This window comes from Phalacrocorax carbo, chromosome 29, assembly GCF_963921805.1.
Source record: "Phalacrocorax carbo chromosome 29, bPhaCar2.1, whole genome shotgun sequence".
Classification (NCBI taxonomy): domain Eukaryota; kingdom Metazoa; phylum Chordata; class Aves; order Suliformes; family Phalacrocoracidae; genus Phalacrocorax; species Phalacrocorax carbo.
In genome coordinates, this window is record NC_087541.1 from 475,465 (window position 1) to 496,268 (window position 20,804).

The following is a 20,804-nucleotide window of genomic DNA, read 5'->3' on the forward strand; positions in this document are numbered from 1 at the left end:
TCACGTCACCTCGGTGCCTCTGTCCCCCTTTGGCATCACCACGTCACCCTGGTGTCACGTCACCTCGGTGCCTCTGTCCCCCTTTGGCATCACCACGTCACCCTGGTGTCACGTCACCTCGGTGTCTCTGTCCCCCTTTGGCATCACCACGTCACCCTGGTGTCACGTCACCTCAGTGCCTCTGTCCCCCTTTGACATCACCACGTCACCCTGGTGTCACGTCACCTCGGTGCCTCTGTCCCCCTTTGACATCACCACGTCACCCTGGTGTCACGTCACCTCGGTGCCTCTGTCCCCCTTTGGCATCACCACGTCACCCTGGTGTCACGTCACCTCGGTGTCTCTGTCCCCCTTTGGCATCACCATGTCACCCTGGTGTCACGTCACCTCGGTGTCTCTGTCCCCCTTTGGCATCACCATGTCACCCTGGTGTCACGTCACCTCGGTGCCTCTGTCCCCCTTTGGCATCACCACGTCACCCTGGTGTCACGTCACCTCGGTGCCTCTGTCCCCCTTTGGCATCACCACGTCACCCTGGTGTCACGTCACCTCGGTGCCTCTGTCCCCCTTTGGCATCACCACGTCCCCCTGGTGTCACGTCACCTCGGTGCCTCTGTCCCCCTTTGGCATCACCACGTCACCCTGGTGTCACGTCACCTCGGTGTCTCTGTCCCCCTTTGGCATCACCATGTCACCCTGGTGTCACGTCACCTCGGTGTCTCTGTTCCCCTTTGGCATCACCACGTCACCTCGGTGTCTCCGTGTCCCCCCCCGGTGTCCCCGTGCCACCTCGAGGTCCCTGTTCCCCTCCAGCACCTCTGTGACACCCCCCCCCCAGGTGCCCCATCTCCCTGGGCGTACTCCCAGAATGGCATCACCACTACTCCCAGTATCAGGTCACCAGTGCACTCAGCGTGGGGTCACCAGCACTCCCAGTGCCCCAGTATGTCACCGGTGCTGCCAGTACTCCCAGTACGGGGTTCACCTTCGCGTCCAGGGTTACCAGCACTCCCAGCAGAGGGACCCAGGACGGGGTCACCAACATTCCAGTGCTCCCAGTACAGGGCTCACCTGCGATCCGGGTGTGGGATCACCAGCACTCGCAGTGCCTCCGGTACGGAGGCACCAGTGCACCCAGTACGCGCCCGCCGCGCCGCGGTGCACGCCGGGAGCCGTAGTCCCGCCCGCCGCGCCGCGGTGCACGCCGGGAGCTGTAGTCCCGAGCCCTCCGCCTCGCGGCCCGTCCCTCCCCGGGGCGGACTCCATTTCCCGGCGTGCCCCGCGACGCGCGGCCCCTCCTGGCCACCGTCCTCTTCCCTCCCTGCCGCCCCGCCCCGCCGGCCCGGGCCCGGGCCGGGCCCCGCCGCCGCCGCCGCCGCCATGTCGGAGCCGCTCGGCTGGTGCGTGGAGGCGGTGCGGGCGGCGGCTGAGCCGGGGCTGGCCCGGGCCCTGCTGGCGCTGCGGACCCGTCACACCCGCCGCCCGGGAGGAGCCGCTCGGTTCCGAGAGCGGGGCGGGCTGGGGCCGCTGCTGGAGCTGCTGGGCCCTGAGCGGCCCCGCCGCACCCTCGACCTGGCCCTCAGCGTCCTCGGGAACTGCTGCACCGAGCCCGGCTGCCGCCGTCAGGCCCGGCGCCTGGGCGGCGTCCCCCGCCTCGGTGAGTGAACGGGGCGGGACGGCCCCCACTGCCCCGAGGGGGTGGGACAGCCCAGGGCCTGGGACTCCATTCTGGGAATGGGCCTGACAGCCCGGACCCCAGCCCCATGCTGGCATGCTGGGAACGGGACAGCTCGGACCCCAGCCCACACTGGGAATGGGTCTGGACCCCCCGTAGGGGGAATGGGACAGCTCGGACCCCAACCCACACTGGAAATGGGTCTGGACCCCCCGTAGGGGGGGGGATGGGACAGCCTGGACGCCAGCCCACACTGGGAATGGGTCTGGACCCCCCGTAGGGGGAATGGGACAGCTCGGACCCCAACCCACACTGGGAATGGGTCTGGACCCCCCGTAGGGGGGGGGATGGGACAGCCTGGACGCCAGCCCACACTGGGAATGGGTCTGGACCCTGCCATAGAGGGAATGGGACAGCTTGGACCCCATCCCATACTGGGAATGGGTCTGGACCACCCGCAGGGGGAATGGGACAGCTCGGACCCCATCCCATACTGGGAATGGGTCTGGACCCTGCCATAGCGGGAATGGGACAGCTCGGACCCCAGCCCATACTGGGAATGGGTCTGGGCCACCCACAGGGGGAATGGGACAGCTCGGACCCCAGCCCATACTGGGAATGGGTCTGGACCCACCCCCCTCCATCCCCAGGAATGGTTCAGTCCAAGGCCCACTGAGGTCAACTGGAGAATCCCGAACCCCGCCCTGGTGACCCCTGACCCATCCTGGGGGTGCCCCCCTGTCCCCATCTGTGACCCTTTGCCCTTGGCCTGTCCCTAAGCATGTCCCTAACCATGACCTTTGACCCCTGACCTGTCCCCACTGGTGTCCCTCTGTGCCCAGCCTTGACCTCTGTCCCCTGCTCCCACAGTGGCCCTGCTGTCCTCACCGGGGCCGGAGAGCGTGCAGAACCGGGTGGCCCGCACCCTTGCCAACCTGGCGCTGGAGCCCGATGGCGCCCGGGACGTCCTTGATGCCGGTGAGCAGGTCCCTGGGAGGGCCTGGGTGTCCACAGGGGTCCCTCGGGAGTCCCCAAAGTCTGCAGGGGATGTGTGCCTCTTCCTGAGGGTACCACAAGGGCCCCAGGGGTCCCTGTGGTTGCTCTCCAGGGTGTCCTTGAGGTCCCCGGTGGTCCCCTTACCTGTTTTTGTGGGTCCTTTGGCTGTCCATGAGGTCCCTTAGGTGTTCTCAGGGGTCCTTTGGGTGTCCCCAAGGTCGCTGGGGAGGGTCCTTGTGTGTTCCTGGGGTCCCTCAGGTAGCCATGATGTCCCCAGGGGTCCCCAACCCATCCCCTAGTGGGTCCCCGTGTCCCCAATTAGTCCCTTTGTGGCTTTCTCATCCCTGGGAGCATGAGGACATCCTTGAGATGTCCCCTGATGGGTGCTATGCTCCCAGAGAATGTCCCCAAAGTGTCCCTCAATGCATTTCTCATCCCTGCAGGTAGCAGGATGTCCCCAACCTGTCCCCCAACATGCCTGTACGTCCCCAAAGGGTGTCCCGAACACCCTCCTTAATGGCTTTCTCATCCCTGGGCGCACCAGGATGTCCTTGGGCTGTCCCCTAATGTTCCCCATGTCCCCGAGGCTCCCCCAACTCTGCATCCCCTTAACTCTGCCCCCTCCTTTGCAGGTGCTGGACCCCTCCTGGTGTCCCTGGCCGCCTCCTGCGGCACCCCCGAGTGCCTCCACAGCGCCGCCCGTGCCCTCCGCATCCTGGGGGCTGCCCCAGCCCCCCGCCGGGCCCTGGGCCAAGCCGGGGCCGTCCGAGCCTTGGCCTCCCGCCTGGCCTCCCTCTCCCCGGCTCATCCCGCCTGCCCGGCCGTCGCCCGAGCCCTGCGGGGTCTCACCGACAGTCCCGGCCCCTCGGCTGATGACGTGGCTCCCGCTTTGCCCGCCTTGGCCGCCCTGGCCGCTCACGCCAAGCGGGATCACCGCCAACCCGCCCTGGGAGCCATCGCCAACGCCTGCGCACGTGCCCCGCTCCGACCTGCCCTGGGGGCCGCCGGGGCGGTGGAGGCAGTGACCGAGGAGGTGAGGAGGGCGTTGGCGTCCCCCAATGTCGCCGGTGCCACCGTAGCCGTCCGGGCGCTCTGCCTGCTGTGCCGGGAAGCTGTCAACCGGGCGCGGGTGCGGGCAGCTGGCGGGTTGGGGCTGCTCCTGCGGCTCCTGGCCGAGCCCCGCGCCCGGCCGTGGCGTCCCCGCGTCCTCCTGGCTTTGGCTGCCTTCGCCTACGACCAGGAGGCCCTGGCAGCCCTGGAGGCCCGGGGTCTGGTCCCGCTGCTCGCCGACGTACTGCGAGCCCGGGCTGATGAGGCGGAGGAGGAAGAGGAAGAAGAGGACGAGGAGGAAGACGAAGAGGAGGAGGATGAAGCTGCCGCGTCATGTGATCTTCCCCGGGAGCTGCCTGGTCCGCCTGGGGCTGGGGCAGCTGCCGGGAGCTTGCGGGGACTCAAGTGAGTGGGGGGACGTACAGATGGTCAGGCTTTTGGGGGGGTTGTAGGGCTTTGGCACCTCCTTGGGGGTCTTTGGGACCTGGGAGGGGGGCTCCTGGGTGTCACCTTTGGGGAAGCTGTCACCTTGGGGCTTGGGGGGGCCACCCTGGGATTGTCCTTGGCGATAGAACAGGGGGGTGGGGAGTCCTGGCTGTCCCTTAGTGACACCTTGGGCATCCAGGGCCGTCCCTGTCCCCCCACCCAAACTGCTCAGCACCCCCATTTCTCCCCCTAGGTCCTGGCTCCTCTCTGAAGCTGCCTCCCCACCGCCCTCCCCCCCGTCCTCCACCGCCCCCCCCCACTGCCCCTCACCTCCCCGCCGTCGCCTGCCCCCCATGGGGGCCCTGGCCCTGCCCCGGGGGGTGGGCGAGGGGGACCCTTGGCTCCCTGAAGCCCCCGCTCTCCTACTTTTGGGGCGCCTAGCAGCCGCCGACGAACCCAGCCGAGCCCTGGCCACTGCCCCCGTTGTTTCGGGGCTCCTCCGCTACCTAACGGGGGTCCCTGCCCCGGCCCCCCGGGCTGCCCGGGTGCTGCAGCGCCTGACAGGGCACCCCGCTTTTTTGGGGGCGCTGGTCCGGGCTTACGTCCCTTCCCTGCTCCACTCCTGGCTGGTCCTCGGCCTCGCCCCACCCCAGGCCGAGGAGCTCTCGCGGCCAGGGGGACCAAGGCGTCCAGCCGCCACCCCTCACCCCCGCCAGGCACGTCTCAAGGAGTTGGGTGAGTGGGGGGGGGAAGAGGCTTCAGGGGGCTAATTGGGATCCCTGGGAGTCATGGCTGGCCTTTGGGGGTCCACAGGGGTTTCTGGGGGACTGCTGGGAGTCCTGGGTGGCATTTGGGGGCCTCTGGGGCGTCTTCTGGAAGTCCCAAGGTGGGCCTGGGTGACCTTTAGGGGGTCTCTGAGGTGTCCCCAGTGGGCTTTTGGGGGTCTCTGAGGGATTATTGGTGTCTCCTGGGGTCCTTGGTGGAGTTTGGCGGTCCCCAGGGGTCCCTGGAGGCCCTGGGTAGTTTTTGGATGTTCCTTGGGGGTTACTGGAGGTGCCCAGGGGGTCCTGAGTGGCCTTTTTGGGGCTGATGGGGGGGTCCTGACTGGTATTTGGGGGGGGGGGGGGGGGGGGGGGTGTCCCAGTTGTCCCTGTGGGTGTCTTTAGGGCTCCTTGGAGTCTCTGGAGGGCTGCTGGGGGTCACTGGGGGCCTGCTGGAGGTCCTGGGTGCTCTTTTGGAATTCCTGGGGTAACCCTGAGGGGTGGGGGAAGGAGTGGGATCCTATGGACCTGACACACACACCCACCCCCAATTATGTCCCCCCCAGGTGAGGGACTCCTGCGCAACCTGGTGGCAGCAGCAGCGGCCCCCTTTGGCGTGGGGCTGCTGACCCACATGCTACGCTGCGGGGCCCCCCCGGCCCGCCTGGCCTGTGCCACCGCCCTGCCCTTGCTCGCCAGGTACTGACCCGATAGCACCCCCATAGGCCCTCTATAGGTTCTCTGCATCCCCATCACCCCCGCCCAGAACGGGCCCTTAACCCCTGGGGGTGGTCCCTCACACATTCCCCTGCAGCTGAGCCTGTACGTCCCCTATGGAGCTTTCTACATCCCCTATACGGACTCTATACTGTCCCTGTACTCTCCCGTAGCCCCCCAGAACCAGCCCCATAACTCACCTGGGAGTTCCCTCATGTGTTCCCCTGCACCTGGGCCCACAAGTCCTCTATAGAGCCCGATGCATCATCTAGGGAGCTTTATATGTCCCCTATAGAGCCCCTGTGGCACCCTATAGCCCTCCAGAATTGGCCCTGTAACCCATCTGGGGGTTCTTCGCTTGCTTCTGGAGCTTATAGAGCCTCTATAGAGCCCCATGGGATCCGTACGTGGTCCTGGAAACGGCCTGTAGACCCCAAGTAGTATAGATTTCTTTAACCAAGGCAGTGCGTCCATCATACGTTCTCCGTAGGTGGCCCCGAAGATCCGCTATAGTCAATTTCATAAGTGTTTCCTATAGATTCCCCGTAACAAACCCTACAGATATTCCGAAGATCGCTTCGAAGCGCCTCGTAGTGAGTGCGATCGTTTCCTATAGATCTGTTGCTGGCCCTGTAAAGCCCCTGTAAATCCTCTATAGATCCCCAGTGCCCAAGTCTACAGATCACCTATGGGGCCCACCGCAGAACTCCCACAGGCAGCCCCATAGGTTTCCTGTAGCTGCCCCATAAGCAGCCCTGTTAGTCCCCTATGGATGCCTCATAGGCAGTGCCATAGGTCTTGTATCGATTCCTACCTGTAGCCGTAGAGTACCCCTATAGATCCGCCTATAGGTTTCCTATATGTTCACTCTGTGTGGCTGCCGTGTCATCGGCACGTCATCGATGCGTCGTTGGCGTGTGCAGCCCGATGTCCCCCAGGGTGGGGGGGTGGCCCTAGGCCCTATAGCATCCCCCACGCGTCAGCGTGACATCATTGGCGTCACAATGGCATCGCCCACGGGCGTGACCCATATGACGTTGACGTCGTGTCGGTATCACCTACAGCATCAGCGTCACATTGCTGTGACCCACGTCACTGCCGGGACCCACAGTGTTGGTGTCATGTTGGTGTGGCCGCCGTGTTGACGTCACATTGGCGTGACCCATGTCATTGGCGGCGTCATGTTGGCGTGACCCATGTCGTTGGCATGACCCACGTCGGCAGCGTCACGTTGGCGTGACTCAAGCCATTGTTGTCACGTTGGCGTGACCCGTGGTTGGTTGGTGTGGCGTCGGCGTGACCCTCGGCATCCCTTTGCCGTGACGCCGGCATGACACGTGTCCTTGGCATGTGCAGGCCGGCGTCCCCGGCACGGGGGCTGCTGTGGGGAGGGGGGGCAGTGGCCCTGCTGCTCTCGGCGGTGGCCCGGGGCCCCGTGTCCCCCTATGAGCCCCCCCCAGCCTTCGCCCTCTACGCCGCCGATGCTATCGCCCTCCTGCGGGGACACGCCGGGGACACGCCGGGGGACGCCGGGGACACGCCGGGGGACGGCGAGGACGCCCTGGGACATGCCAGTGCTGCGGACCTGCAGGTACGGCCCCATGGGGTGCTGGGGACACGTGGTGGGGCGTCGGGGGGGTTGTGGAGGGGGACACTGAGGCTGCTGGGGATCGCTGGGGACATGGAGGATCGTTGGGACACCCAGGTGGGGACACTGGGATCACTGGTGACTCACAGGGACAGATGAATGGGGATGTTGGGGACATCCCATGGGGGGATGCTGGGAAGGTCCGTGGACTCACAGGTGCTCTTGGGGACACGGGGGACCCGCAGGTGCACGGAGATGGGGACACCAAGGACCCGTGGGGACACGGGGATGCTGAGGACCTGTGGGGACAGGCAGACAGACATGGGGACAGAGGTGATGCCCCTGGGGAGAACGGTGACCTGCAGAGACCTTCAGACCGCCACAAGGACCTGTGGGGACACACAGACACCTTTGGGGACACCGAGGACACCTGGAGGCACATGGATGGCCACGCAGCCTCTCCTGCAGATGGGCACGGTGACGTTGGGGACATACCACCGTGCACGGATGGACATGGGGACCCATGGGGACACACGGACGGACTTGGGGATGCTGACGAGTCGTGGGCATCCACAGGATCCCCATATCCCCTGTCCCCTGTAGCCCTCTACCCCCCACCCCTGCTGTCCCCTGTGTCCCCATGTCCCCAGGTATCTCCAGACCCATTTTCCCTGGGGCCACCCGGTCCCCAGATGTCCCCAAGGGCTGCTAAACGTCCCCGAGCATCCTCTTGTCCCCAGCTGTCCCCAAACCCTCCCAACCTCCATTCAGAAGTGGTCCCAAGACCCCTCAAATGTCCCCTACTGTCCTCTTCTCCACTGTCCTCAAACCTTCCCAACTCATGTCCCCAGGTGTCTCGGAGGTCCTGCAACCCATGCTCCCACCTGTGCCCCTGTCCCCAGGTGTCCCCAACACCCCTCAACCCCTGCCCCCCACCACTCCCATGTCCCCAGGTGTCCCTAGCGTCCTCCAACCCATCTCCCCAACCACCCCCCTGTCCCCGAGCCTCCCCAAGCGCCCCCAACCCCTGTCCCCAGGCATCCCCAAGCTCCTCCAACCCATCTCCACCACCCTCTCCAGCGCCCCGGGCATCCCTGACCCCTCCAGCCGCACATCCCGCTGCGTCCTTGGAGCCATGTCCCTATGCCCTGACCCCCCACGACCTCCTCCTCCTCCCCAATGGCACCCACCCTGGGGTGCCGGTGGCCCGGGCGGCCCTGACCCAGGGGTCCCCTGTCCTTGGAGCCATGTTGGGAGGGGCCTTCGCCGAGGCCCGCCAGGCAGCGGTGGCCTTGGGCTGTGCCCCCCGCCGCCCTCTCCTCCTCCTCCTCCATTTTGTCCACGGCTGCCGGGGTCGCCCCAGGGACGGGTGTCCCGTCCTGTCCCCGCCCGTGTCGCCCACCGCTGCCGGCGCTGCCCTTGCCTTGGCCCGCCGTTACCTGGTGGATGGCTTTGAGGACGTCGTGGCTGCTGCCGTCTCTGCGTCCCCTGGTGCCCTCTGGGCCTTGGCTGAGCGGTGGGGTTGTGCCCCATTGGCCGCCCGGGCTGCCCAGGCCATTCTGGGGGGGCCACCCCACAACGTGGCCCCCCGTTTAGTTCGGGTGGCCCGACTAGCCCGATGTCCCCCTCGCCTGGCCCGGGCTTTGATGGCTGCTGTGGCGCCCCAGGGGGCCCAGCCCCACCTTGATATGGGTGAGCCATGGGATGGGGGCGACCCACTGCTGCGACCCCCTGGAGACATTAATGGGGACCTTGGGGATGCCCAGGGGGACCTCGAGGGCCTGGAGGATGACTTTGGCGTCCCTTACGAGGACCTTGGGGATACCCAAGGAGACTTCAACAACATGGCAGACCCTTTTGGTGACCCATCTATGGATGTTGGGGACCCCTTAGGTGAAGACAATGTGGGTATGGAGGTCAAGGAGCCTCTCTAGGACCTTGGGGACCCCCAGCAGGATCTTCGGGACCACTGCATGGGTGTTGGGGACCCCTTAGGTGAAGACTATGTGGGTATGGAGGTCAAGGGACCTCTCTAGGACCTTGGGGACCCCCAGCAGGATCTTCGGGACCACTGCATGGGTGTTGGGGACCCCTTAGATGAAGATGAGGCGTACATGGATGTCAGGGACCTTCCTAAGACCCTGGGGACACCCTTGGGGACCCCTCTGGATGTTAGGGACCCCTTAGACAAAGATGACATGGACATGGAGGTCAGAGGACTTTCCTAAGACCTTGGGGGCCCTTTTACAGGTCTTGGGCACCCCTTAGATGAAAATCAGGAGGATGTGGCTATCAGGGGACCTTCAGACCTTAATGACTCCCTGGAGGACCCCATTATGGCTGTTAGGGACACCTCAGACAGAGACTGGGGGGATAAAGAGGAAAGGAGAGCTCTGAGATCTTGGGGACACCTTTAGGGACCTTGAGGAGAGGGAGGACACCTACGGGGACCTTAGGGAGGACTTCCTGAAATTTAAGGGCATGGTGGACCTTCTTGGGGACCCCCCCCCATGGGAGTTGGGGACCCCTTAGATGAGGACAAGCAGGGCATGGAGGTCAAGGGACCTCAAGAACACCCCTTAATCAGGGGGTGCACAGGACTGTAGCGACTCTGGGGAGCCGTTAGATGAAGGAGGTGGTTGTGGAGGTTGAGGGGCCCCTGTGGGGACCTCCTTGGGGTCATCCTGTAGATGTTAAGGCCTTTTTTGATGATGAAGATGAGGCATGGGGGGCGGGGGTCCTTGGGGATTTCCTCTGCAAGTTGAAGCCCTTTTTTGATGATGAAGACAAAGCTGAGGAGATGGGGAGCCCCCACATAAGGACTTGTGGACCTATTTGAGAACCCTGGGGACCTCGTCTAGATGTTGAGGCTTTGTTTTGATGATGTAGATGAGGTGGAGGAGGAGGAGGTGAGGTGCCCCCATGGGGACCTCGAGGACCCCCCCAAGTGGCACACAGGGTGGTGGCACAAGGGGAGGAGGTCCAGGTTTGAGGAGGAGGGCACAGTTTCAAGGCACTCCCCAGGTGACAGGGGGACCCCCCCACCAGTTATGGGGCATCCCCACAGTGTCAGGGCAGGGCTGCTATGGGAGGGGTGCCCGGTTTCAGCTCAATTTCACAGGGTTTTAGGGTTGTGACTGTAGTGGAGGCAACGCACAATAAAGGACGTGAAGCTGCTCCAGCATGGTGAGGACCCAAGTGTCTGTCTCCCTCTGTGCCACCCCACCCCCCAATATCCCAGGGACCCACAGACCCAGGTGTCTGGGTCCCCCTGAATCCTCTGGGCCCAGGCATCTGGGCCCCCCCATATCCCAGGGACCCACAGACCCAGGCATCTGGGTCCCCCTGCATCCCATCGGCCCGGGTGTCCGGGCTCCCCATATCCCACAGACGCAGGCGTTTGAGTCCCCCTGTGTCCCAGGGACCCACGGACCCTGGTGTTTTTGCACCCCCATATCCCACAGGCCCAGGCATCCGGGCCCGTTCCCTTCCCAGCTCCAAGTTCCCAAGTCCCCTCCTCCCCCCTCTCACAGACCCAGGCATCTCCCCCACTTTGCCCCGTATCCCATGGACCCAGGCATCTGAGCCCCCCCAGTATCCCACAGACCCAGGCATCTGAGCCCCCCCAGTATCCCACGGAGCCAGGCATCCACCCTCCCCCCCCCCCCGCCACCGTATCCCAGGGCCCCAGACATCCGGCCTCCCAGGCCCCCCCCCTCCCCCCCCATATCCCGGGGCCCCCCCGCATCCCCTGGCCAGCACCCAGGCGTCCGGGCGCTTCCATACATGGGCACCGAGGGGCCCGCGCGGGGCGACGTCACGGGGGGCCGCACCCAGTCCCGGCCATGGACGACCTGGGTAAGAGCCGCCCGCGTCCCTCTGTCCGGCCGTCCCGGCTGCCATCTGTCCAGCCGGCCCGCCGGCGAGCTCCCGTGCTGGGGCGGCGGCAGGGGTGGCAGATGTTGGGGGCCCAGATGCCTGGGTCCGTGGGTGCTGGGATGGGTGGGTGGCTGGAGGCCTGGGTCTGTGGGTGCTGGGATGGGTGGGTGGCTGGACGCCTGCGTCCGTGGGTGCTGGGATGGGTGGGTGGCTGGACGCCTGGCTCTGTGGGTGCTGGGATGGGTGGGTGGCTGGAGGCCTGGGTCTGTGGGTGCTGGGATGGGTGGGTGGCTGGACGCCTGCGTCCGTGGGTGCTGGGATGGGTGGGTGGCTGGACGCCTGCGTCCGTGGGTGCTGGGATGGGTGGGTGGCTGGACGCCTGGGTCTGTGGGTGCTGGGATGGGTGGGTGGCTGGATGCCTGGGTCTGTGGGTGCTGGGATGGGTGGGTGGCTGGATGCCTGGGTCTGTGGGTGCTGGGATGGGTGGGTGGCTGGAGGCCTGGGTCTGTGGGTGCTGGGGTGGGTGGGTGCCTGGACGCCTGGGTCCGTGGGTACTGGGATGGGTGGGTGCCTGGACGCCTGGGACCGTGGGTGCTGGGATGGGTGGGTGGCTGGATGCCTGCGTCCGTGGGTGCTGGGATGGGTGGGTGGCTGGATGCCTGGGTCTGTGGGTGCTGGGATGGGTGGGTGGCTGGATGCCTGGGTCCGTGGGTGCTGGGATGGGTGGGTGGCTGGATGCCTGGGTCCGTGGGTGCTGGGATGGATGGGTGGCTGGATACCTGCGTCCGTGGGCGCTGGGATGGGTGGGTGGCTGGATGCCTGGGTCTGTGGGTGCTGGGATGGGTGGGTGGCTGGATGCCTGGGTCCGTGGGTGCTGGGATGGGTGGGTGGCTGGATGCCTGGGTCCGTGGGTGCTGGGATGGATGGGTGGCTGGACGCCTGGGTCCACTGGAGTACCTGAGTGGTGGAATGGGTGGGTGGCTGGACGCCTGGGTCCGTGGGTGCTGGGATGGGTGGGTGGCTGGACGCCTGGGTCAGTGGGTGCTGGGATGGGTGGGTGCCTGGATGCCTGGGTCCGTGGGTGCTGGGGTGGGTGGGTGCCTGGAGGCCTCAGTCCCCTGGAGGGCATGAGTGCTGGGATGGGAGGGTGGCTGAACGCCTGGGTCCGTGGGTGCTGGGATGTGTGGGTGGCTGGATGCCTGGGTCTGTGGGCGCTGGGATGGGTGGGTGGCTGGACACCTGGGTCCGTGGGTGCTGGGATGGGTGGGTGGCTGGATGCCTGGTTCCGTGGGTGCTGGGATGGGTGGGTGGCTGGACGCCTGCGTCCGTGGGTGCTGGGATGGGTGGGTGGCTGGACGCCTGGCTCTGTGGGTGCTGGGATGGGTGGGTGGCTGGATGCCTGGGTCTGTGGGTGCTGGGATGGGTGGGTGGCTGGACACCTGGGTCAGTGGGTGCTGGGTGGGTGGGTGGCTGGACACCTGGGTCCGTGGGTGCTGGGATGGGTGGGTGGCTGGATGCCTGGTTCCGTGGGTGCTGGGGTGGGTGGGTGGCTGGACGCCTGCGTCCGTGGGTGCTGGGATGGGTGGGTGGCTGGACGCCTGCGTCCGTGGGTGCTGGGATGGGTGGGTGGCTGGATGCCTGCGTCTGTGGGTGCTGGGATGGGTGGGTGGCTGGATACCTGGGTCCGTGGGTGCTGGGATGGGAGGGTGGCTGGACGCCTGCGTCCGTGGGTGCTGGGATGGGTGGGTGGCTGGATGCCTGCGTCCGTGGGTGCTGGGATGGGTGGGTGGCTGGACGCCTGGGTCCGTGGGTGCTGGGATGGGTGGGTGGCTGGACGCCTGGTTCCGTGGGTGCTGGGATGGGTGGGTGGCTGGATGCCTGCGTCCGTGGGTGCTGGGGTGGGTGGCTGGACGCCTGGGTCAGTGGGTGCTGGGGTGGAGGGTGGCTGGACGCCTGGGTCCATGGGTGCTGGGGTGGAGGGTGGCTGGATGCCTGGGTCCATGGGTGCTGGGGTGGAGGGTGGCTGGATGCCTGGGTCCATGGGTGCTGGGATGGGAGGGTGCCTGGACACCTGGGTCTGTGGGTGCTGGGATGTGTGGCTGGCTGGACGCCTGCGTCCGTGGGTGCTGGGATGGGTGGCTGGCTGGATGCCTGCGTCCATGGGTGCTGGGGTGGAGGGTGGCTGGACGCCTGGGTCCATGGGTGCTGGGGTGGAGGGTGGCTGGACGCCTGGGTCCATGGGTGCTGGGGTGGAGGGTGGCTGGATGCCTGGGTCCATGGGTGCTGGGATGGGAGGGTGCCTGGACACCTGGGTCTGTGGGTGCTGGGATGTGTGGCTGGCTGGATGCCTGGGTCCGTGGGTGCTGGGATGGGTGGGTGGCTGGACACCTGGGTCTGTGGGTGCTGGGTGGGTGGGTGGCTGGATGCCTGCGTCCGTGGGTGCTGGGATGGGTGGGTGGCTGGACACCTGGGTCTGTGGGTGCTGGGATGGGTGGGTGGCTGGATGCCTGGGTCCGTGGGTGCTGGGGTGGGTGGGTGCCTGGACGCCTGGGTCCATGGGTGCTGGGATGGGTGGGTGGCTGGATGCCTGGGTCCGTGGGTGCTGGGATGGGTGGGTGGCTGGATGCCTGGGTCCGTGGGTGCTGGGGTGGGTGGGTGGCTGGATGCCTGCGTCCGTGGGTGCTGGGATGGGAGGGTGGCTGGACACCTGGGTCTGTGGGTGCTGGGATGGGTGGGTGGCTGGATGCCTGGGTCCGTGGGTGCTGGGATGGGTGGGTGGCTGGATGCCTGGTTCCGTGGGTGCTGGGGTGGGTGGGTGGCTGGACACCTGGGTCCGTGGGTGCTGGGATGGGTGGGTGGCTGGATGCCTGGGTCCGTGGGTGCTGGGGTGGGTGGGTGGCTGGATGCCTGCGTCCGTGGGTGCTGGGATGGGAGGGTGGCTGGACACCTGGGTCCGTGGGTGCTGGGATGTGTGGGTGGCTGGACACCTGGGTCTGTGGGTGCTGGGATGGGTGGGTGGCTGGACGCCTGGGTCCGTGGGTGCTGGGATGTGTGGGTGGCTGGAGGCCTGGGTCTGTGGGTGCTGGGATGGGTGGGTGGCTGGAGGCCTGGGTCCATGGGTGCTGGGATGGGTGGGTGGCTGGAGACCTGGGTCCCCTAGAGGGCATGGGTGCTGGGAGGGATGGGTGCTCGGGCACCTGGGTCCATGGGTGCTGGGAGGGAACAGTGCCTGGATCCCTGGTGCAGGGGATGGGGGGCTGGCTGGCCGCCTGGGCCCATGGGTGCTGGATTGGATGGATACTCAGATGCCTGGGTCTGTGGGTGCAGGGAGGGATGGATGCCTGGCCGCCTGGGTCCCTCACCCCACTGCACCCCCCCGCCCCCAGATGCCCTTTTGGCTGACCTGGAGACGACAACGTCGCACCTCGCCCGGCGGCCAGTGCTGCTGACGGACCCGCCGGGAGGGGCACCCCCCACCCATCTGTCCGCTGCCTCTGGCGGGGACCCCCCCCGGCCCCCCCCACCCCCCTATGGCCCAGTGAGCTTGGGCATCTTGGGGCCACGCAGGGCCCTGGGGACACAGCGATGCTGGGGACCTTGTGGGCATGGGGGGGGCTTTGGGGACACAGGGGACCTTGGGGCCCATGGGTGTAAGGGGTAGGGTTGGGGACACTGGGTGCCCTGGGGCACAGGGAGGCATTGGGAATGTGAGAGACTTTGGAGACCTTGGGGGGTGTTGGGGACATTGAGTGGCTTTGGGACACTGGGGCCGTGAGGAGCCCTGGGGACACTGCAGGATGCTGGGGATCTTGGGGACGTGGGAGGCTTTGGAGGACTTGGGGACATTGGGAACCTTGGGACTGTTGGGGGCCCCTGGGGGTTCTGGGGACATAGAGGATCTGGGGGACATGGGGGTTGGAGATGGGGGACAGTGGGGTTGTGGGACCCCTGGGATGGGGACATCAGGGATGAGGATAGGGACTCGAGGGGGACACGGAGACCTCGAGGACCCTGGGGATGCAGATGTTGGGGGGTGATGGCATCCCAGGTCCCCATTAATCCCCAACGTGTTGGTCCCCAGGCACCAGGGGGGGACACCGAGCAGCTCTACAGGTATGGGGACCTTGGGGACCTGGTGGGAACATGGCGGGGGGGCGCTGGGGACATGGGAGGGGACATTGGGGTCATTGGAGGGTGGGGCAATTTGGGAGGAGGGGGAGGATCGGGGTGGGGGTGGAGAGGTTCTTGGGGACACAGAGGGGATGTGCCGTCCCCTGATGTCCCCATCCCCCAGCACGGTGCAGAAGGCCCGGCCCCCCCGGTCACCCCCAGCCCCCCCCAGCCTGGGGGAGCTCGACCGGCTCCTCCGCGACCTCAATGCCACCCACAGCTCCATCGCAGGTACCCCATCCCCACCCCCTTGCCCCTGCCCACCCAGATCTGCCTGGGGACCCCCACAATCATCTCTGGCTGCCCCAAACCCCCACGCCGGGCATCCCAAAAGCCCCCAGAGCACCTTCCTTAAAGCATCCCAAAAAAGAAGCCTGAGTGCCCCAAACCCCCTCACCCCCCCCCCCCCAAATCACCCGGTGACCCCAGAAATCATTCTGTGAACCTCTGATCTCCTTGGAGATCTCTAAAATCACCCTGGGAACACCCCCCAAAACCTTCCTGAGGACCCCAAAACTGACGGTGACACACAACCCCCCACCCCCCCAGATGAGATCCTGGCCCAGTTTCCCCCCTTGAAGAGCTCCGAGGGGGTGAAGAGGAAGGAGGCAGTGGACGAGGCTGAAGTCGGGGTTTCCCCCGCCCGGTGAGTGTGTGTATGTGTGTGTGTCCCCAGAGGGGGGCAGCAGCACCCCAAAATGGAGTTACACCCATCAGCAGCACCCCAAAACGGGGATAACTCCCATCAGCTGCATCCCAAAATGGGATCATCCCCAATTACCAGCCCCCCTATCAGCACCCACCCTTAACCCTCTTCTTGCACCCCCCAAAGAAGCTCGGACACCCCCCCCATGCCCCCTGCCTCGGCCACCTCGGCCACCCAGGAGCTGGACAAGCTGATGGCCTCGCTCTCCGACTTCCACCTCCACCGCACCGTGAGTCTGCGGGGTTTCAGGGGGTGTGTCCCCCATTTGACCCTGCACCCCCATAACTCTCTTCTTCCCCCCCTTCCCACCCCCAGCCCCCCCCAAAAAAGGGGGTTCCTGAGGGGGGGAACCTGGACTCGATGCTGGTGCTGCTGCAGTCGGACCTGAGCCGCCAGGGAGTCCCCACGGGGGCAAAGGGGGTTTGTGGGTCCTGCCAGAAGCCCATCGCTGGGAAGGTGAGTTTTGGGGTGCCCTTGCGGGGGGGTGGAAGGGAGGGAGCAGGTGGATGGGGGAGGAAAAAGGTTGGGGGGGTGCCTGGTATTGCACCCCAAGGTGGGGGCTTCCTTGTGGGCGTCTTAAAATGGGGCTGCCTGTGGCTGTGCCCCAGAATGTGGGTGGGGGGGGTTCCTCTGGTGCTCCTCAAAATAGGGGGGGTCTTCTGGTGTACCTCACAATGGGGTTAGCTTCATGCATGGTCTAAAGGGGGGGGGTGCCCTCTGCTGCACCCCAAAAATAGGGCTACCCCCAGTCAGCTGCAGCCCCAGAGTGAGGGCACACGCGCACACCCCAGCAGCACCCTAAACCCGACTTCATCCACGCAGGACCCCAAAATGGGGTGTCATTCCTTGGGACCCTCCCTTTTTTCCTTCTCTCCCCCCCCGCACAGGTGGTGAAGGCTTTGGGGTGCACCTGGCACCCCGAGCACTTTGTCTGCGCCCGCTGCGGAGGGGAGCTCGGGGGCGGCAGCTTCTTCGAGAAAGACGGGGTGCCCTACTGCCCGCGGGACTATGGACGGCTCTTCTCCCCCCGCTGCGCCCGCTGCGCCCAGCCCATCCTCGACGTGCGTGGGGGGGGACCCCTAGGGGGGCAAGGGGACCTTCGGGGGGCTCTGGGAGCAGTAGGACCCCCTTGGCTGCAATGGGACCTTCTGGGGTGCTCGAGGGGTGGGGGGGGGGGGCTCTGGGAGCAGCAGGACCCCCCTTGGGTGCAGTGGCCCCTTCTGGGGTGCCATGGGATCCTGTGGAGTGCGGTGGGACCCTGGGAGAGGGGGGGCTGGCCATGACACCCCTGTCTCCCCCCGCAGAAAATGGTGACAGCGCTGGACAAGAACTGGCACCCGGAGCACTTCTGCTGCGTCAAGTGTGGGCAGCCCTTTGGCGAGGAGGGTGGGTGGCCCCCGTGCCCGTGTCCCTGCCCTGTCCTGCTGTCCCACCCTGTCCCCACATCTCACCATCCTCATGCTGGTCCCACCACCATCCCCACGTCCCCATGTCTCTCTTTCTCCATCCCGGCCTTGCCACCACGGCCGCATCCCCCGTGTCGCCACGTCTCACCATGCCCACGTCCGTGTCCCCATGTCCCCACGCCCCCCCATCCCTGCACCGCGCCCCCCACCGTCCCCGTGGTGTCCCCCAGGCTTCCTGGAGAAGGACGGCCAGCAGTACTGCCGCCAGGACTTTGCCGAGCTCTTCTCCAGCCGGTGCCGGGGCTGCGGGCGGCCCATCCTGGAGGGCTACATCGCTGCCCTCGAGGGGCTCTGGCACCCTGAGTGCTTCGTCTGCCGGGTGAGACCCCCGCTGCCCCCATGGCCCCACCTCCCCGGTCCCTGATGTCCCCACATCCCACCTCCCCAGTCCCTGGTGTCCCCACATCTCCACGTCCCACCTCCAGGAGCACTCCACATCCCACGGCCCTCCCTCCCCTCATCCCTGATGTCCCCACATCCCCCTGTCCCACCTCCCCTCATCCCTGATGTCCCCACATCCCCCTGTCCCACCTCCCCTCATCCCTGATGTCCCCACGTCCCCCTGCCCCACCTCCCCTCATCCCTGATGTCCCCACATCCCCCTGCCCCACCTCCCCTCATCCCTGATGTCCCCACATCCCCCTGTCCCACCTCCCCTCATCCCTGATGTCCCCACATCCCCCTGCCCCACCTCCCCTGGTCCCTGATGTCCCCACGTCCCCCTGCCCCACCTCCCCTCATCCCTGATGTCCCCACATCCCCCTGCCCCACCTCCCCTGGTCCCTGATGTCCCCACGTCCCCCTGCCCCACCTCCCCTCATCCCTGATGTCCCCACATCCCCCTGCCCCACCTCCCCTCATCCCTGATGTCCCCACGTCCCCCTGTCCCACCTCCCCTCATCCCTGATGTCCCCACGTCCCCCTGCCCCACCTCCCCTCGTCCCTGATGTCCCCACGTCCCCCTGCCCCACCTCCCCTCATTCCTGATGTCCCCACATCCCCCTGCCCCACCTCCCCTCGTCCCTGATGTCCCCACGTCCCCCTGCCCCACCTCCCCTGGTCCCTGATGTCCCCACATCCCCCTGCCCCACCTCCCCTCATCCCTGATGTCCCCACGTCCACCTGTCCCCACCTCCCCTCATCCCTGATGTCCCCATGTCCCCCTGCCCCACCTCCCCTGGTCCCTGGTGTCCCCACATCCCCCTGCCCCACCTCCCCTCATCCCTGATGTCCCCATGTCCCCTGGTCTCTGGTGTCCCCAGGTCCCTGCATCCCACCCCCAGGAGCACTTCATGTCCCACGTCCCCACCTCCCCTGCTCCCTGACATTCCCACCCCCGCGCCCCTCTCCCCAGGAGTGCTTCGCACCCTTCGTGGGGGGCAGCTTCTTCGAGGATGGCGGCCACCCCTACTGCGAGCGGCACTTCCATGCCCGGCGGGGCTCGCTGTGCCGGGGCTGCGGGGAGCCCATCGCCGGCCGGTGCGTCACCGCCATGGCCCAGCGCTTCCACCCCGAGCACTTCGTCTGCGCCTTCTGCCTCCGGCCCCTCTCCAAGGGCACCTTCCAGGAGCAGGAGGGCAAGCCCTACTGCCAGCCGTGCTTCCTCCGCCTCTTCGGGTGAGGCCACCGCGGCCACCCCCAGCCCCACCGATGGTGCCCCGTGGTGTGGGGTGCCCCATGGAGGTCCAACAGACACCCCACGACCACCACAAGAGCATCCCGTGGATGCCCTGTTGCACGGGGTACGCCACTGAGGTGGTGTTCAAGGTGCTCCATGGTGCCTGGGGGGGCCTCATGCCTGGGGATCTGGCACCCTTGAGGTGCCCCGTGGGGTGGGGTGCCCCACAGAGGTCCAATGGACACCCCACGACCACCATAAGAACATTCCATGGGTGAACCATTGGATAGGGTGCACCACTGAAGTGGTCTTCGAGGTGCCCCATGGTGGTCTGGGGCTTCACGCATGGGGATCTGGCACCGTTGAGGTGCCCCGTGGTGCTTGGGAGCCTCACATGGGGGGGGTCCCTCACCCCTGAGCTGCTCCCTGATGTGGGGTGCCTCATAAATACCCCATGGGGGTCCCATGGGTGCTCCACAGTGTGGCGTGACCCACGGGTCTGGCCACGGACTTGCCCCATGCCATGGGGTGACCATGGATCCGACCCAGGACTTGCTCCACAGCATGGGGTGGTCTCTGTGCATGGTACAGGACTGGCACTGGGGGGCACTGATGGTCCCGGTGGGACACTGGGGGTAACAGGGGGGCACTGGGGGCCTCCATGGGTCGCACTTGCTCTTTGCTTGCACATGCCAAAGCCTTTGTATTTGGGGGTGGGGGTTGGGGGAGGGTGATGAGGGGCAGCTGAGGGGATCGATAGGTTAGGCTTGGGGGTCTCTGGGGTAGGTTATTGGTCTGGGGGGGAGTCCCTGGACAAGGTTGGCGGGCAGTTGGAGGGTCTGTGCAACCATTTATGGGTCTGAGGGGGTCTCTGGGGAAGGTTGGGAGCATCTGTGGGACCAGCTGAGAGGCAATTGTGGGGCTGTGCAGGAGTCTTTGGGTCTGGAGGGATCTATGGGGCAGGTTGAGGGGGGAATAGGAGGTCTCTGGGGCAAGTCAGGGGGCAGCCGTGGGGCTACAAGGCAGTTTGGGGAGCACTTGGGTGGATCCATGGGGCAGCTGGGGGGAGATCCATGGGGCAGCGGGGGGAAGATCTATGGGGCAGTTGGGGGCGCAGCACTGGGCGCACGCGGCTAAACATGGACAATAAACACCCGCAGCACAACTGCAATGTGTGGGGGACCTCTGGGGCCTCTGGGCCCCGCTTTTGGGGCCGTTTCATCCCCTCCCAGCTCAGTTTCACCCCCTCTGAGGTCACCGTCTGCTCCCCTTTGGGTCAATTTCACCCAGTTTGGGGTCAGTTTCAACACTTCTGGTACATTTTACCCATTTTTGTGTCAATTTTAACCATTTTTCATGCCCGTTTCACTCTCTTTGGGATCAGTTTCACCTGCTTTGGGCCAGTTTCACCCAGCTTGGGGCCAGTTTCACCCAGCTTGGGGCCAGTTCTCCCAGGTTTGGTCGATTTCTCCCACTTTTGGGTCCATTTCCCCTAGTTTTGGGGCATTTTCACCACATATGGGCTGTTTTTCCCCCACTCAGAGGTTATTTCACCGAATTTTGGCTCGATTTCACCCACTTTGGGGCCGATTTCACCCACTTTTGAGGCTATTTCCTGTGGGTTTGAGCCTGTTTCCCTCCCTTTTTAGGTCGGTTTCACTCATTTTTTGCTAATTTCCTCCTAATTTGGGGGTTGAGCGCATGGGACCGCCCCTGCGACACCCCTGAGCCCCCCCAGCTCGCAGGAGGGCC

At 65.9% G+C, this 20,804-nt stretch overlaps 2 protein-coding genes across 6 annotated transcripts; both read left to right on the plus strand.

Moving 5' to 3' along the window:
* Positions 1 to 1,064: 1,064 nt before the first annotated feature.
* Positions 1,065 to 10,406, plus strand: LOC135318371 (armadillo repeat-containing protein 5-like). 2 transcript variants are annotated; one of them, XM_064475590.1, is made up of 7 exons: positions 1,081 to 1,657; positions 2,546 to 2,653; positions 3,304 to 4,126; positions 4,401 to 4,882; positions 5,475 to 5,607; positions 6,982 to 7,216; positions 7,459 to 10,406. In XM_064475590.1, exons 1-7 carry the CDS (start codon positions 1,381 to 1,383, stop codon positions 9,145 to 9,147), a joined length of 3,747 nt encoding a protein of 1,248 aa, XP_064331660.1. In that variant the 5' UTR covers positions 1,081 to 1,380; the 3' UTR covers positions 9,148 to 10,406. The 2 variants fall into 2 exon arrangements, with proteins under 2 accessions (XP_064331662.1, XP_064331660.1); XM_064475592.1 differs by lacking the exons at positions 6,982 to 7,216; positions 7,459 to 10,406 and adding an exon at positions 6,690 to 6,975 and having other exon boundaries at positions 1,065 to 1,657.
* A 553-nt stretch (positions 10,407 to 10,959) lies between these two features.
* TGFB1I1 (transforming growth factor beta 1 induced transcript 1) lies at positions 10,960 to 19,758 on the plus strand. 4 transcript variants are annotated; one of them, XM_064475488.1, is made up of 11 exons: positions 10,960 to 11,071; positions 14,479 to 14,630; positions 15,174 to 15,205; positions 15,387 to 15,493; positions 15,812 to 15,908; positions 16,095 to 16,197; positions 16,284 to 16,424; positions 16,856 to 17,029; positions 17,273 to 17,354; positions 17,605 to 17,753; positions 18,789 to 19,758. In XM_064475488.1, the coding sequence occupies exons 1-11, from the start codon at positions 11,059 to 11,061 to the stop codon at positions 19,053 to 19,055; spliced, it is 1,317 nt and encodes a 438-aa protein (XP_064331558.1). In that variant the 5' UTR covers positions 10,960 to 11,058; the 3' UTR covers positions 19,056 to 19,758. The 4 variants fall into 4 exon arrangements, with proteins under 4 accessions (XP_064331558.1, XP_064331560.1, XP_064331559.1 ...); XM_064475490.1 differs by having other exon boundaries at positions 16,347 to 16,424; XM_064475489.1 differs by having other exon boundaries at positions 16,098 to 16,197.
* The last annotated feature ends 1,046 nt before the right edge of the window (positions 19,759 to 20,804 follow it).